At 43.0% G+C, this 15,787-nt stretch overlaps 2 protein-coding genes across 4 annotated transcripts in view; one reads left to right on the top strand and one right to left on the bottom strand.

Moving 5' to 3' along the window:
• Window positions 1-21: 21 nt before the first annotated feature.
• Window positions 22-6,576, top strand: CDC26 (cell division cycle 26). 2 transcript variants are annotated; one of them, XM_077769902.1, is made up of 4 exons: window positions 23-193; window positions 2,055-2,163; window positions 2,631-2,746; window positions 6,142-6,576. In XM_077769902.1, exons 2-4 carry the CDS (start codon window positions 2,112-2,114, stop codon window positions 6,316-6,318), a joined length of 345 nt encoding a protein of 114 aa, XP_077626028.1. In that variant the 5' UTR covers window positions 23-193; window positions 2,055-2,111; the 3' UTR covers window positions 6,319-6,576. The 2 variants fall into 2 exon arrangements, with proteins under 2 accessions (XP_077626029.1, XP_077626028.1); XM_077769903.1 differs by lacking the exon at window positions 2,055-2,163 and having other exon boundaries at window positions 22-193.
• Window positions 6,577-9,351: 2,775 nt separating this feature from the next.
• SLC31A1 (solute carrier family 31 member 1) overlaps window positions 9,352-15,787 on the bottom strand; it is a 37,759-nt gene continuing 31,323 nt past the window's right edge. For both annotated transcript variants that reach the window (XM_077769900.1, XM_077769901.1), the window contains exons 4-5: window positions 13,806-13,974; window positions 9,352-12,652 (exon numbers count right to left, since the gene is read on the bottom strand). In XM_077769900.1, the coding sequence (XP_077626026.1) occupies window positions 12,451-12,652; window positions 13,806-13,974 (371 nt within the window). In that variant the 3' untranslated portion in view covers window positions 9,352-12,450. The remainder of the gene's footprint in view (window positions 12,653-13,805; window positions 13,975-15,787) is intronic.

The following is a 15,787-nucleotide window of genomic DNA, read 5'->3' as shown; positions in this document are numbered from 1 at the left end:
GTGGCATGATGGGAATCGTAGTAGGCAAGAGTCGTGGAGCCCACAGAAGAGCCTTTGAGGAAAGCGGGCGGAGGACGAGGTTCTGCAGGAGGGAGGCCCAGAGCAGTCTGGGAAGTGTAGTCCAGTGAGCTTAGCAGAAGATTCGCGGTGGGCGCCGGGGTTCCGGGAAGAGGCTGAGCTGGGTTGAAAAAAGGTAGGTGCGTGCAGTCGCGCGGCCCTGGGCTGGGCTCGGGTAGCAAATGGAGGGCCTCCGAGGTCGGTTGTCACTCACGGCCCTAATAAGAGGGGCTTCAAGTCTCCTGGAGCGGAGGACCATGTTGCCATGGAAACCCTCTCCCTGGACTTGGAGTGCCGCTCGGGAGCTGCGGAGGGAGTGCTCTTCTCCGCTATGGGGACGTTATCCCAGGGCCTTCCTCTGAACTGGGTGAATTTTTTGGTGTATTAGGGCAGTGGCGACAGATGAGGCTCGAAGAGCCCTCTAGCGCCAGAGTAAAAATAAAGACCCGGAGGAGGAAGCTCGGCCCGCTTTTGTTGAAGTTTGTTTTCAGCCCGGTCTTTGTGAGATGATGCCTATAAAAGCGTCAGGTAAACTGAGCCCAGGAAGCTCTGCATTGGCCCTGTGTTCTGCTGGGTGCTGGGACATCGGAGATGAACAAGGTTTTGCCCCCGTGTCGGGGGTGGAGGTGCCTAAAATTTTGGTGTTTCTCGAGCTGGATGGCCCCCACCTCCCCAAGGGCAATTACAATAGTAATAGCTCTTGTTTATTGAGTGTTTACTAAATGCCAAGTCGTGTTCCAGGAACTTACTGTGCATCACGTCGTTTAGTCTGTACAACAAGAGTACAGAAACTTGAGGAAACTAAGGGCCAGTGAAAGATGAAACTAATTGTCCAAGATCAGTGGCGTGTGGGGTTAGAATCACGCCCTCTGCCCTTTGGCCTCCTGAGGGAGCACTTTTGCCCGTTACTCTGTACTGCCTCCTAGTGGCGAGCTTTACAGTTTGCAGAAAAGTGAAGAAAACCTACAGCAGGATTTGAGTTTGTTTGTTTGTTTTACCGCCTTTTAAATATTCTTTCCTCCCTTATTCCCCCTTGGAACTTGGCTTTCTCTACCATTTGTTTACATTGGATTCAAGGTAGTATTTGATTTCATACAAAGCAATTTGAAATGTAATGTGCCAGGCGGTTCTGTTGCAAGCTTCCCTGGAGGATGCGTTTCTTCCTTTGTATACTTCAGAGTTTCTAACTACACCCTAGATAGATGTAATAATAATTTACACCTGTACATACTTTTTTTTGAAAGTAAGCTACACGCCCAACATGGGGTTTGAACTCATGACCCCGAGATTAACAGTCCATATGCATTACCGACGGAGCCAGACAGGTGCCCCTGTAATTGCACTGACTTTAAAGGAGCCTTCACTTACATCATTCTCATTTAATCCTCACCATGTGACCCATGTAGTTTTTATAGGAGGCTGACATTTATTAACCAAACTTCAACTTCATTTTTAAAATAGAGGTAATTTTGTCAGCTTCAGAGGGTCTCTGTGTTAAAATAAAAATCTAAAGAAGGGGAATGCGAAAGCGTAGCACAGTGCTCAAGAAAAGTTCATTTCACCTAACTTGGATGTCTTAGTTTATTCAACAACACATTTGCTGACTGGTTATTATAGAATCACTCTACTTGGCTGCAATGGAGAATATAAAGATGTTGCCCTCAACAGGTTTTAAACTCAGTTGGGGAGTTTCCGTGTCTTAAAAAAAATTGTTTTTCATTAGCATAAGCATTACCTTGGGTTTTCAGACTCGAGTGTTCTTTTGAGCCTCTTTGCATACTTGTTCTCCCGGCCTGGGATGCCCTTCCTTACTCTCCTTTCTCTGCCTGCCCTTCACAAGTCAGCTTAGAGATCTCCCCAGGAAGTCTTCCCCGTCCCTGTCCACCCCACGCTCTACCCAGACTGGATTGGGTGCCTGTGTGGTGCCATTGCATTATCCTCATCATCTTTTTAGAGTGTGTCGCAATTTTCTGTTTACGTGTTTGTTTTCCCCACAGACTGCGACTATGCCTTTTAACTCTGTAGCTGGAGCACAGGAAGTGTTTGTTTAATGAATGACCTATCCATTTAGGACCTATTTAGACCCAGAGGATAACCCCGTGAATTGTGAGTTATATGGAGTTTTCCTAAGATTTGGTAAACTGATTTCCGTATTCAGCAGTGATCACAAATCTCTTACAGCTCTCATGCAGAGCTGATCAAATTTAATGGCTTGTATACTCTCCCACTAACTATACCAAATTAATATGTGATTATTTATTTATTTAATTCATTTTTTTTTAAGATGTGATATTTTAACATTATTCTCTGAGGTAGAATATTTCTTTAAATGTGAATTCTCTTTTATAGGCAGTTTGCTCTCTTTTTTTTTCTTGAAAACTTTTTTTGGAATTGCAGAGTTGTAGATCTCCATCATGTAACAATCATACATCTAATGACTTTGAAGTCTCTGTTTGAACCCAAATGAGTCCGTTTTACCACCATTCATTTAGCATGCATGCTGACAAATTGATCTTGTATTTGTAGCTGAGGGTTTTCCCCTCCAGTGTTTCCTCTTCTGCTATTTCTAACAGGTCCCCTGGGTCTGGCCCTTGAGGTTGATCTCAGTATGCTGCGGCGAAAACCAACCCGCCTGGAGCTGAAGCTTGATGACATTGAGGAGTTTGAGAGCATTCGCAAGGACCTGGAGGTAAGAATACAACTTTCAAACCCTTAGGGTATTGAAAACAATAACTCTAACTTTTGAACCCCAGATCCTTATACCCACAGCTTATTTGAAACCTCTATTTGGATGCTTTACAGGCATCTTAGACTGAATGTGTTAATTTCCTGTGGCTTGCTGTAACAAATTACCACAAAATTGGTGGTTTCAAACAACAGAAGTCTATTCTTTTACCATTCTGAAGGCCAGAAATGTGAAATCCGTATCACTGGTCCCACATCAAGGTGTCAGCAGGACCACGCTTCCTCCAGAGGCTCTGGAGGAGAATCCGTTCCTTGACTCCGTTTCTGGTAGCCACTGGCATTCCCTGACTTGTGGCCTCCTCACTCCAATCTCTGCGTCCATGATCACATTGCTTTTTCTTGTTCTGTCTGTGAACCCTCCCTTTGCCCTCTTTTACAAGGATACATGTGATGGCAGTTAGGACCCACCCAGATAATTCAGGATAAAGTCTTCATTTCAAAGTCCTTATCATATCTGCAAAGACCCTTTTCCCATATAAGGCAACATTTAGAGATTTGGGGATTAGGGCCTAAGAGCTTTGGAAATCACCGGTCAGCCTACTGAATTTAACATGTTAAAACGAAAAACTTCTTGATTTGTCCCTCAAGCCGGTTTCACCTGTGTTCCCCCGTGAGCATCTATGTCTGAGAATCTATGTCGTTGCTGGAGGCAGAAACCTAGGAATCACTCCCGAGCTCTAGCTTTTCCTTACCCTTTATTTTTACCCTGTGCATTTCCACGGTTACAGCCCCAGTCCAAGTAACCATCATCTCTCTCTGTACCATCTCAGTTGCGTCTTAAGTGGTCTTCCTACTTCTATTTTTGTCTCGTTAATCCATTCTCCATCAGGTTTCTAGACTGATCTTTAAAAATGTTCAGATCATGTCATTCCCCTGCTTAAAACTACTCATGGTTTCCTGCACATAGAATAAAATCTCAGTTCCTTACTGTGACCTACAAGATTTGGTATGTTCTGGTCCCTCGGGTTTTACCTCCTGCCATTCTTTGCTTTGGCCTTTGTATTGCAGGCACACTGGCTTTCTTCCATTTCCTTGAATATGCCAAGCTGTTTATCACTCGTGGCCTTTGCACATGTTATTTTCCTCTCCCCCTTTTTTCATGTCTGTTTAAATGTTACTTTCTCAGTCTGAGATGCTGCTTTTGACCTCCAAGTCAGGGGTGTCATTCCTATCCATGCTCTCACTGCCTCATTAGGGTCTCAAAGCATTCTATTCTTTAATTTTATAGCATTTATTAAAATTTACAGTGATTTGTTTGCTTATTGTAAAAGCATTTAAATTAGGATACTTGATTGTAGAAATCATGTCTGTCTATTTCACTGTTGAGTTCCCAGCGTTTGGTATCATGGTAGGAGCTCAGTATATTTTGTTTGTTTTTTTTTAAGTAGGCTCCACATGGGGCTTAAACTCATGACGCTGAGGTCAAGACCTGAGTTGAGATCAAGAGTCAGACAGTTAACTGAATGAGCCACCCAGGTGCCCCTCAGTATGTATTTTTAAGTGTATCTTATCCTCCGGTATTAGATGTCCATTAATAAGACTTAAATTTTTTAGTAACCCTAAGAATGTAGTTGACTCTTTGGGATGGTATACAAGGCCCTTTGTGCCATAATCCTTGCTCATCTCTCCATTTTCTCTTCCACTAACAAGTTATCTTTAACCTCAGTGCCTCTGCACACTTGGTTCTGTTTCCCTGAAATGCCTTTTCAGTATGGTTTAAACTTCAGCTGTAATGAGTCTCATAAAGTGTTGGCATACTGAACTTTGACTCTGCAGAATCAGCTCACTAGTGAGTTAGTCTTTCTACTAAAGGCAATTATCCAGTGAGTTTGACCTGGAGCAACTTAGGGAGGAATAGTTTTGCCCTAAACTAAACTTAATTGAAACGAGTAGAAACTGGTATTTCATTGGTTACTGAAATTAGTTTAATTACATTTTGATGACTCTAGATTCTGAAACAGTCAGCAGTTATTCACAGTGGGTAGCCTTTTAAATGATTTCATTCCATGTGGACATTCTCAGTTTCTCATGGCTTGTAAAATGGTAGTATCCTTTGCCTTTTAACTTGGTTAAAAGGTATCCCACTAAGGTATTTGGGGAGAACTTTGTAATGTTACTTATTGGTAATGTAGAATAACTAGAGAGTAACTCAGAGAGGTAATTTTATAAATACACATGTATATATATGTATAAAGTAATATCTTTTTCAGTATACTTCTGTGATGCTGGCATTTAAATGTGGAGTTCATTAGTAAGGGGTGAAGAATGGTGGGGATTCCAGCAGTTAAGAGTAGTCAAGCCATTCTCCTAAGGAATGCAGGATAGAACATTTGTTCATTCTCTCAGGGAATGCAGTTATCTAATACCATCTTTATAGTCAGGTAGTAGTTCGTTATGGGATGAGTGTTAGTCTCTCTTTGAAAATGATCAAACTGAGGGGCGCCTGGCTGGCTCTGTCAGTGGAATATGCAACTCTTTATCTTCGGGTTGTGAGTTCAAGCCCCACATTGGGTATAGGCACTACTTAAAAATAAAATCTTAAAAACTAAAAGAAAGTGACCAAACTAAGACATTGACTTGAATTCTGCAGTCACTTACGATGTAAGAGCCAAACCTTTTACATGAAAACAAAACCAAACCTCAAAACTCAGGCCTTTTGATAGGATAGCACAAAACCTTGTATTCCTGTATTACATTTAATCTCATGGTATCAGCAAAGCCGCTAATTTCTGGTGGTTATTGCTTTACCATTTAATTTTTCCATCTATTCTCTTGAACAACACATTTACTGAAACACCCTTCTCTCCCGCTTGTCAGCCAACTCTTATTTTTCTACTTTTGTTGAGGAATAACTGACATACATCACTATGTAAGTTTAAGATGTAGAGCGTGATGGTGTGATTGACATATATTGTGAAATGATGGCCACAATAGGTTTAGCTAACTTCCATCTTCTCATGATTATATTATTTATCTTCCTAATTGCAGCTTCCTGCTCTGAAGCTCTATCACTGCACACCCAATCCCTCCCTTCTCTGCGTCTCCTGGGTAGTGTGGACTTTCCTCTGTCATAGCCATGATCATCCTGTGTTGTCACTGTCCATTCACCTGTTACCTGGTTAGACTGTGACATCCTGGAGGGTACAGGTTATATCTTTTCTCACTATATCCCTGTATCCGCCTTGTGCCCTTATTATCCATTTAAACCTAGGATTTCAGCTAATTATCCCATAGACCCTACCCTAGCCTCTGCCCTATGCCTAGTGCACTGTAGGTGCTAAATAAATGTTTGGTGATGGAAAGAATGTTGCCTAAATCCTAAAACTTTTATACTTTCAGAACCGTAAGAAACAAAAGGAAGAAGTGGATGTCGTAGGAATCAATGATGGAGAAGGTGCCATTGGGCTCGGCAGTGACCCCAAGAGCCGGGAACAAATGATTAATGATCGAATTGGTTATAAACCCCAACCCAAGCCCAACAATCGTTCATCTCAATTTGGAAGTTTCGAATTTTAGAGGCAGATTATCTTGCATGCCAGAGCCCTGGAATGGAGTAAAATGATGGCAGAAGTACAAATAAGATAAAGAGAATTGAGTGCTTGAAATCAAGCAGAATGTTTTACCTCCTGCAGAGAAATACTTCTGCATGAGATAACTGATGCTTACCTTTCACTCTAAGTGGAAATTCAAACTCTAGTTTATCTCTGGAAAATTTGACTCTATAAAACTTGTCCAACTTTTGTTTTTAAAAATAAATCTATTTTTGGAAAAGTGTGCAACGCCCTTAATGAAGTATAAGAATAGCACTGGTAACCCCAAAACTTTAAAAGGTAATTACTCCAAGAGGTATCATCATTCTTCCCACCTTTATTGAGTGGCTAAGCACAGGACACTTCCAGTTGATCCTTGTCACTGACTCACTCAACTTATCTCTTCAGCAAGTATTTATTGAGTTTCTGTTATGTGCCAGGTACCATTTTAGGCATTTAGTGACATCAGTGAACAAAATCTAAGATCTCTGCCCTTGTGGAGATTAGATTGTAGTGATGTTAAGTGTGATCAAGCTGTGGGTTTCCAGAATCTGTTTCCAGAATGGCTTTGTAGCTAGTTGGGGCCTAATTTGGGGGGACAGGCAGTGGAGGGAAACATGATAATAGGAATGCTAACATTCCCATCATTCCAGTTTGCCTTCCTTCTCCAACTTGCCTGAGAATTTTTCCCACCAGGAGCTAATCTGAGAGTAATTTAGAATGGGGTAGGGGGGACGTGCCTGGCTGGCTCAGTCAGGAGCATATGGCTCCCATCTCAGGGTTGTGAGTTGAAGCCCCACATTGGGTGTGATTACTAAAAAAAAGAATCATAGCCTATTGTTTTCACTGTTTAATTCAACTACAGCGAATTGCCCAACTGTGTAAAAAGGAACTGAGAATCATGTTTTTGTTTTTAATTTTATTTTGAGAGACTGTGCATGCATGTGGACACTTGAGCAGGGGAGGGGCTGAGAGAGAGTATCCCAAGCAGTGCAGAACCTGATGTGGGGTTCAAACTCACTAGCTGTGAGGTCATGATCTGAGCTGAAATCAAGAGTCAGACGCCCAGCTGACTGAGCCACCCAGGTGCCCCTGGAACCATCAGTTCTGAATAGACCCTTTAGCCAGATTTTACCCGTCATTCTAGGTGTAGTTTAATGTTGGGGGAAAAGAATATGCAGAGGCGGGGCACCTGGGTGGCTCAGTCAATTGTGTCCAACTTTGGCTCAGGTCATGATTTCAGTTTATGATTTCAAGCCCCACATTGGGCTTGCTGCTGTCAACACAGAGCCTACTTGGGATCCTCTGTCCCTTTCTCTCTGCCCATCCCCTCCTTGTGCACTCTCTCAAAAATAAACATTAAAAAAAATATATGGGAGAGGCAGTGATAGAAAAGGACATATGGCTTCTCTTCCTCCAGCTGTTCTTTCACAACCTTTATTCTTCCAGTTTGATAAAGGACCTTCAATTCTGTTATGGCCTTAAAGACACAGCAAGAGTCAGACTCTAGATAGGGAAATTGAGTACATTACCTTGAAGCCTGCAAAGGCCAGGACAGAAAAGGAAAAAACAGAGAAACTAGCCTCTGCCTTAAGCTCTGTCATCGACTTCCCAGCATGAATAGGCCCAGAAGCATGAAAACATTGAGGCTCCTTAGTTTCTTCTTCCCTCCTAAGTAGCCAATATTCAGAGGACTCTATATGTAAAGACACCGTAGAGTACTTTATACAGATTATCTCATTTAATCTTTAACTCGTTTGAGAGTCCTAGATCCTAATTTTACAAAAGGGGAAACTAACACTCAGCTATTAAGGGATAGAGCTGAGATTTGAACCCAAGCATACGATTCATGAACCCATATTTCTAAACTTTATTGCTACACTGCTCTCCTAGTCTTCCCCTGCTGGGTCTAGAATGTGAGGCTATCAGGGGCAGAGTGAGGATGGCATTCCAATTCTCAGGAAATTTCCATGCCATTTTATGTATAGAGGAGACATTTACCAGGTGAGTACATAAGGGCTTATTGCAGCATAAATCCCCTTAGACACAACTGAAATCCCATGCATAAAATTGTGTTATTCCTTAGGTCCTAGTGTTCATGTCTCGATGGTCAGGTGCTTGTGAAGATACCAATCTCATCCAGAAGAAGCTTGCTTTTCAATTCCTGAAAGCTGGCATAAAAATCACCAAAAATATACTATCGTTTCGTTGCCTATTAAGTGCTAGATGCTTTATACATATTGTTCCTAAGTTGAAAATGGCACTATTATTGCCTTATAAATGAGAACACTAAGATTTAGGGATTATTAAAACCACTTGCCTACAGTCACATGTCTTTTTAAATTTTATTTTTGAGAGAGTACGAGCAGGGGAAGGGCAGAGAAGGAGACGCAGAATCCAAGGCAGGCTCCAAGGTGAGCTGTCAGCACAGAGCCCTACACGAGGCTCAAACCCATGAACCGTGAGGTCATAACCTGAGCCTAAGTTGGATGCTTAACCAACCAAACCACCCAGGAACCCCAAAGTCACACGTCTAGTAAGTGGGGGGGCCAGGGTTCAAACCCAGGTATGCTTGACTCCAAAGTCCACGTTCCTCATACCACACTATGGAGATGACTAGGAATGGTTCTGGATGGTAAGCTACCTTGTGGAGCCCAGTGAGTAGGAATGGCAGAAAGCAGCATTCTGGAAGGGATAGGCGGGTTGATGCTCACTTCGAGGCTTGGTAGTGAAGATCCTAGAGGCCCAATGCAGGGCCTCTTGCCCAACAGCATAAACCCAGAAGGGATTAGGATGTGATGGGTTAGCTTTTAAATACTGAGATATTTGCAGCTTCGTGAAGACCCTGTCTCCTGTGCAAAATGTCATGTCAACCTTCTGGCATGTATTAGCTTGTCAGTTTAAGGAGAGGAGGATGGAAATGTAAAGGGATCGTAACACTTATAAAAAAAACTGATGGTAATGGCCAACAAAAAGACCACTTACTCTACTATCACTCTGGGCAGAAAGACTCTAGGCATAGAATCACAAAATCAAAATATTTATTTTGTTCTTTTACATATGACACTGTTAAAACATTCCTACTACAGCAATACTGCTCTCCAGGAGCTTACAATCTAAAACGGTCAACATTAATTGTAGACTCAGTGATTAAGGCATTATATCAAATGCAGACTTTGTATCTTTAGATATATCTTCTGAAAGAAGCAGCTAGAGAGAGCAGGATCAAAATTAAAGGACATGAACGTGTAACCCCTGCCTCCTCCCCTTCCAGCTCCTTGGAGGAAACTCCGTGTGGTTAGATCCCAAGCCCAGAACCTCACGGTTTGAAATAGAATTCCAGACAGCCCTACCATAGAAGTAGTGAAGAAACCTTAATTTTTAATTCACTGTTGGACACAGAGGATTCCCTGTTCGAGAACAAGGGGCTAAGTGTTCTCCAACACAGACTGGAGACAGCACCTAAGGTCCTGGGACTCTGTGGGAGGTCCTAGTAGGTGGCTGTTTACTCAGCTTTATAGAAATTCTGGCAGGACAATTTCTCCTCAAAGCGTGCTTCAGGGTCTCTGCAGCCTTACAGCTTGCAATCAGTACCTAGATCCACTGCACAGCAGTGCCCTCTGCCTTGGAGGGCTAGGCAGACTAATAAACTAGATACGTGGGATTAAAGCCTGCAAAGACAGAAAGGGAAAGAAAAGCCAAAGAAATGGCGATACAAACTTCTAAGAGATGTTGAGCAGGAAAGGAGGAAAAGAAATTTAGATCCAAAAGTAGCAAAGAAGTCAGACACTAAATTCCTCAACAGGGATACACAAATCAAAGTCAACGAAATCATTCTATTAACACAATCCAAGAGCTCAAGAAAGATGGAATTTAAAGTTTAAATTTTTTCTCCTTCACTAGCTTCTTGGCAACCTAATCTAAGAATTGCTGGAATTCTGTTTTTCATGACACTGGATCTTGACTACCTGAAGACCCATCCTAAATTGATGTTTCTCTGTTGAGTTTCAACTCACAGCACTTTGTCTTAACTGGCCTTGATTTCTCTTACCTTACAGATAAGGTCCTGTTTCTGAAAAGGCTATTTTATAGCAGCTCATGCCAAGATTTCCAGAGAGCACCAGGGTCACCATTAAACATGGAGTCTAATTTTCTCATGGTTTTATTATTCCTTGCCTTCTGAGATAATAACAGGCTATTTACACCTTCCTGTTGGACTCTGTCGCTGCCTGCCATTCACTCTGCTCTTGCTAAGCATCAGCACAAAGGGTTGGAATGAGAGAAAAGCACAAAACTCAATCTTGGTTCTTAGATTTTACCTCCATCCAGGAAGCTGAGAGCCCTTTCTTGGTTTAAAGCTGTAGAAGTACATACTCCTCGCTCTCCAATATTTAACTGACACCCACAGAGAAAGTACAAACTTCAAAGCCACAACAGAGGCCAACAGAATAGTTGTGTTTTGTCTCCTCTGCCCCGAGGCATAATTGGAGTCTAGCACCAAGGAGGGCAGGATTTAACAGACTAGCACAGGAAGAGTCACTTCATGCAGGTAGTTTGGACTGGGACCAAGACTGCAGGGTAAACTGACAACAGAGCAAAAATCCTATGTGGTTCTTCATTGGAAAAAAAGAGGTTTTGGCCACATGTGATCTAATGAAACCCCCAAGGGTAACGAAGATGGTCATGTTGAAGATGAGGACCTGCCTGGTGTGGACACGGATGTCGGGGGCTGAGGAAAATCTGATCATCAGCACACCATACCCTAAACCTCTCCAAAGAGAGGGCTGGGCTCTTGCCCTTCTGACCCATGACTAGATGATATTATATTGCAGACCAAAGGTCTTCCACAATCTTCAAGCTTCTTCTAAGAAACCACAGATCCTTAAAAACAAAGACTAGTGATTTCATACAGCCTGATAAAAGTTACTTTGGCCATAGCCCTTGGGCAGATATACACACAGCTGGCGCTGAATAGATATTTCTGGAATGATTAAGTATGGACCAGCAGCATTAAGACATGGAGTTAAGCATAGACATACCACCTATCACCAGCAGTTCAGATTCCTGTGCCCAGTACCAGGTAGCTCACCGCACCAGGTGACACTTCCTTAGCTTAAAGCAGAGATTTTCAAAGTGTGGTCCCCTGACCATCAGCAGAATCATCACCTGGGAACTTGTTAGAAATGCCGATTTGGGGGCTCTGGGTTAAGGCCCGGAAACTAGTGTTTTAACAAGTCCTCCAGGTGATTCTGATGCATGCTCAAGTTTGAAAATCACTGATTTAGAGGCCAACGCATAAAAACAACAAAAGAAAATGAGTCAAACTCTTGTTTCATTCAGCTGTGACAATCCAAGGTACCAAGTCAAAGTATCAATGGTTTTATTCCAAAATATCTATTTCTATTTTCTCAAAGTGATTGTCATCTTTTTGATTGACAAGTTCATTTTAATCAAAACCTTAAGTAGGAACATAAGTTCATGAGTCAGACACATAAGAATGCACATTTTTGCAAGCTCAGCCCCTTGTTTAGTCTCAAACCACCCTTCTGCACACTACAGAGATTTTGGTGCAACATATCACACCTAGGGAAAGGTGCGATGGATTTCACACTTATCGAATCCAAAGACTGGAACTCACTTTCAAGTGTTAAATTCCGGTTCTGGGTTTAGTTGGGCAAGAATTTCCCTCAGCTACCACCAATCCTACCTGAAGCTAATCTCTTTCCATCACTGACCCAGGAGAAACCCACCAAATTCACAAACTGTCTGTTAACAAAATAAAAACAAAAGACTAAAAAAGGAAGCAGCTGGTCAAATCCTTGAATAGAAAGCAACCTGGACTGGACAAGAACATGTAACTTGCATCTAAGATGATGAGGGAGGAGAGATTGAGGGAATCTTGTCTGGGGGAATCTCAGATCACATTAGGAAAAAAAACCAGGAAGGTTACCACCTTAGCTCAGAGACTAGAAGCTAAACCTCTGTTGAGCAGGTATGTGTGTATGTGTGTAAGTAAGGAAATAAGGAGCAAGAAGGGAAGATTGGAGTAGGAATCATGTCTTTCAGTCTTGAACTGCTTCCCACTGCAATCGATAAGGCTGCACCATGGAGTTGGAAGTTAATGGCAATGCTCTGTGATGTCCACCACCACCGCCTTCTTCCAGCTGAAGAGAAAGTATCCTGTGCCGGCACCCGCCGCTACTGCAATGCAGAGGTACCCGTTGTAGGTCATGAAGATGAGCATGAGGAAGTAGCTGATGACCACTTGGATGATATGCAGCACTGTCTGCAGGAGGTGAGGAAAGCTCAGCATCTGCTGCCTGAAGAATAAAGAGGAACGTAACCATCAGGGACCCTGAAAAGTGGGCAGCTCTGCAGATCACGAGAAATGAATGGGGAACAGTTCTGGTCATGAGCTCAGCTTGAACTGGACTCCCCCAGAGCCATCCTGGCAACTCATGGCTTCTCTTGTGTATGGTCCCTGGAGTGAAAGATGATAGGGCTGCCAGGTTGATAAGCACTGGCCACATACGGTTAATGTCTGCAAGAGGAGAGGAAAGGAAGGACAAGTCATCCCCTAACTCACCTCTACTTTGGATCCTGAGGGAAGCCCTAAACTCTCCCATATATATTTGAACATTTTCAGGCCTTCCACCTTTGCAAAGTTCACATTCTAAAAAATGGAAAGCAGGACATTGGTTATAAGAGTCCTTGAATTCCAATTGAGGTTTTTTGTTTTTTTAAATTTATTTTCAGAGAGAGAGAGAGAGAGAGAGCGAGCATGTGCGCCTTCCTGAGTAGGGAGAGCCAGAATCCCAAGGAGGCACCATGCCACCAGTGCAGAGCCTGATACAAGGTTCGAACTCATGAACCATGAGATCATGACCTGAGCTGAAATCAAGAGTCGGACGCTTAACCGACAGAGCCACCCAGGTATGCCTCCAATTTAGTTTTAAGACCTACATTTCCGTTGAAACTCAAAAATCTCAAAAGGCTTTTGCTGATCTGTGGGGAAAAGGCAGTAGTAACCCAAATACTTTCTTTGGCAGAATATAGGTTTTCTATACAGTCTTACGTTGTAAATCAAACGAGACTAGAGCTGGGTAGATACAATTTTTTATAGAAAAGAACCAACTGGATCCTGTCATTCTTCTATACCCTGATCTGAGTTTCTTTTGATTTGCATATTATTATTTTGGCAAGTATTTAAAAATACCGATTCCTTACCTTCTTCCAGTCACCAAGGCTTACGATTCATGAATGCTTGTATTCCTGCTTGCAGAAGGGTTCCTAACATCCCTCCTTTGGCCTGCTCATGACCCACAGCCCAAACCTCCAGAGACCGTTTCAATACAGGTCAGAGAGAAGAACTAGTCACTCAAGAAGAGGGCTGTCGCTAATAACGGAGCGGCTTTGCCGCTTAACTAATCCAGCTCCCCAGGACTTCCATCGGGATCTGTTCCATCTTCTTACCCAACAGTTTTGTGTGTCTCCATCAGGATGGTTCCGTTCGGCCCGGGGACAGGCATGGAGTTGTAGCGGATGCTGACTTGGGACTTGCGCAGCAGGCTCTCGCGGGCTATCTTGAGTCCCTCATAGAACATCGCCAGTAAGAATACAGCCACAAAAGCTCCCGCCATTTCTAGGCAGGGAAGGAAAAGAAGGTGGTATGGTCACATGTGCAAAATCACTAGGTGGTGTGCTGTCCAAGCCAGAGAGTCAACATAAAAAGGGGCTACTTTCAATTTCTGAACACATTATACGGTTAGCTCTCTACTTGTACAGCTGGACAGAGACGGCGTTAGGGAAAAGCAATAACTTATAGGTCTGGCTGCTTGAGGTCATAAATTAGCCTGTTACATTGAAATACAGTGTAGAGTATGCAAAAGGGGAATAAAACAACATCTTAAAGTGCTATTTCCTTGAGCAAAGGGAGAAAAGAGCTAAATCAAGAAACAGACTCTTCAGGTGCCTGGGTAGCTCAGTAGGCTAAGTGTCTGACTCTTGATTTTGGCTCAGGCCAGGACATCACAGTTCATGAGTTCAAGCCCCGTTGGACTCTGCGCTGACCGTGTGGAGCCTGCTTAGGATTCTCTTTCTCCCTCTCTGTCTGCCCCTCCTCCTCTCATGCATTCTCTCTCTCCCCCACTCAAAATAAATGAATTAACTTAAAAAAAGAAAGATTGTAAAAACAAATATTTTTAATATTTCTTTTTGAGATGGGTGGGGGGCACAAGAGGAGGACAGAGGATCCCAAACAGGCTCTGTGCTGACAAGAGAGAGCCCAATGTGGGGCTGAGCCGAAGCTGGACACTTAATCGACTGAGCCACCGAGACACTCCAAAAACAGGCTTTTCTTTAACAAATTTTTTATTTATTTCTGAGAGAGAGACAGAGACAATGTGAGCAGGGTAGGGCCAGAGAAAGAGACGGAGACACAGAATCTGAAATAGGCTCCAGGCTCTGAGCTAGCTGTCAGCACAGAGCCCAACTCGAAGCTCGAACCCACGAACCGTGAGATCATGACCTGAGCTGAAGTTGGACCATCAACCGACTGAGCCACCCAGGTGCCCCATCAGACTCTTAACTATAGAGAACTAACTGATGGTTCTGAGAGGGGAGGGGGTTGGGGGGGAGTTGGTGAAAGGTGATGGGGGGATGGGTAAACAGGTGACAGGGATTAAGAAGTGCACTTGTGATGAGCACAGGGTGTTGTAGGACCTGAGCCAAAATCAAGAGTCAGTGCTAAACTGACTGAGCCATTCAGGTGCCCCAATAAAGGGCTGTTCTTGAACAGAATTTTCACTTCTAAGTCTTCACACTGTGAAGTGTTAATAATGATATGAATATACTCAAACTTCATATTTAACACACTACCTGAACTAAATGCTTCCCCTTTTCTCCAAATTGATTTTGTGGCTCCAAAGACATCTTCTGAAAGCAGTCCAACTGACGACTGAGCTTGAGCAATGTGAATTTAAGGCATGCCCACTCTATGTTACAGACACATAGAAACGGGTATTAGTTAGCCCCAAAGTAGGACTGACCCTAAGCTGAGCCATGCCAAGAATCAGGAGATGTAGACCGGTTTGGTGTGCTAGAAAGAGCACAGGAGTAGGGAGGTCTTGAAAGACTAGGTCCCTGTCCCATCTCTGACATACAAATGCTATGTGACTTAGGGCTTAACATATTGACCTATATAAAATGGAAGGACTATACAGGATCAATAATTTTCTACCTAGGGTTATTTTGCGGTCTGTTTATGCAAAAAGCTTATGTCATTTTTTAAAATGTTTATTTTGGGGGTAGAGAAAGAAGGAAGAGAGAGAGAATCTGAAGCAGTCTCCATGCTATTAGCACAAAGCCCGATGTAGGGCTTGAACCCACAAACAGTGAGATCGTGACCTGAGCTTAAGTCAGACCCTCAATGGACTGAGCCACCCGGGTGCTCCCCC

The sequence above is a fragment of the Crocuta crocuta genome, unplaced genomic scaffold (assembly GCF_008692635.1).
Source record: "Crocuta crocuta isolate KB4526 unplaced genomic scaffold, BGI_CrCroc_1.0 scaffold95, whole genome shotgun sequence".
NCBI classification, from domain to species: Eukaryota; Metazoa; Chordata; class Mammalia; order Carnivora; family Hyaenidae; genus Crocuta; species Crocuta crocuta.
The sequence above is the reverse complement of the archived record's forward strand: the minus strand, read 5'-3'. Positions and strand labels throughout refer to the sequence as shown.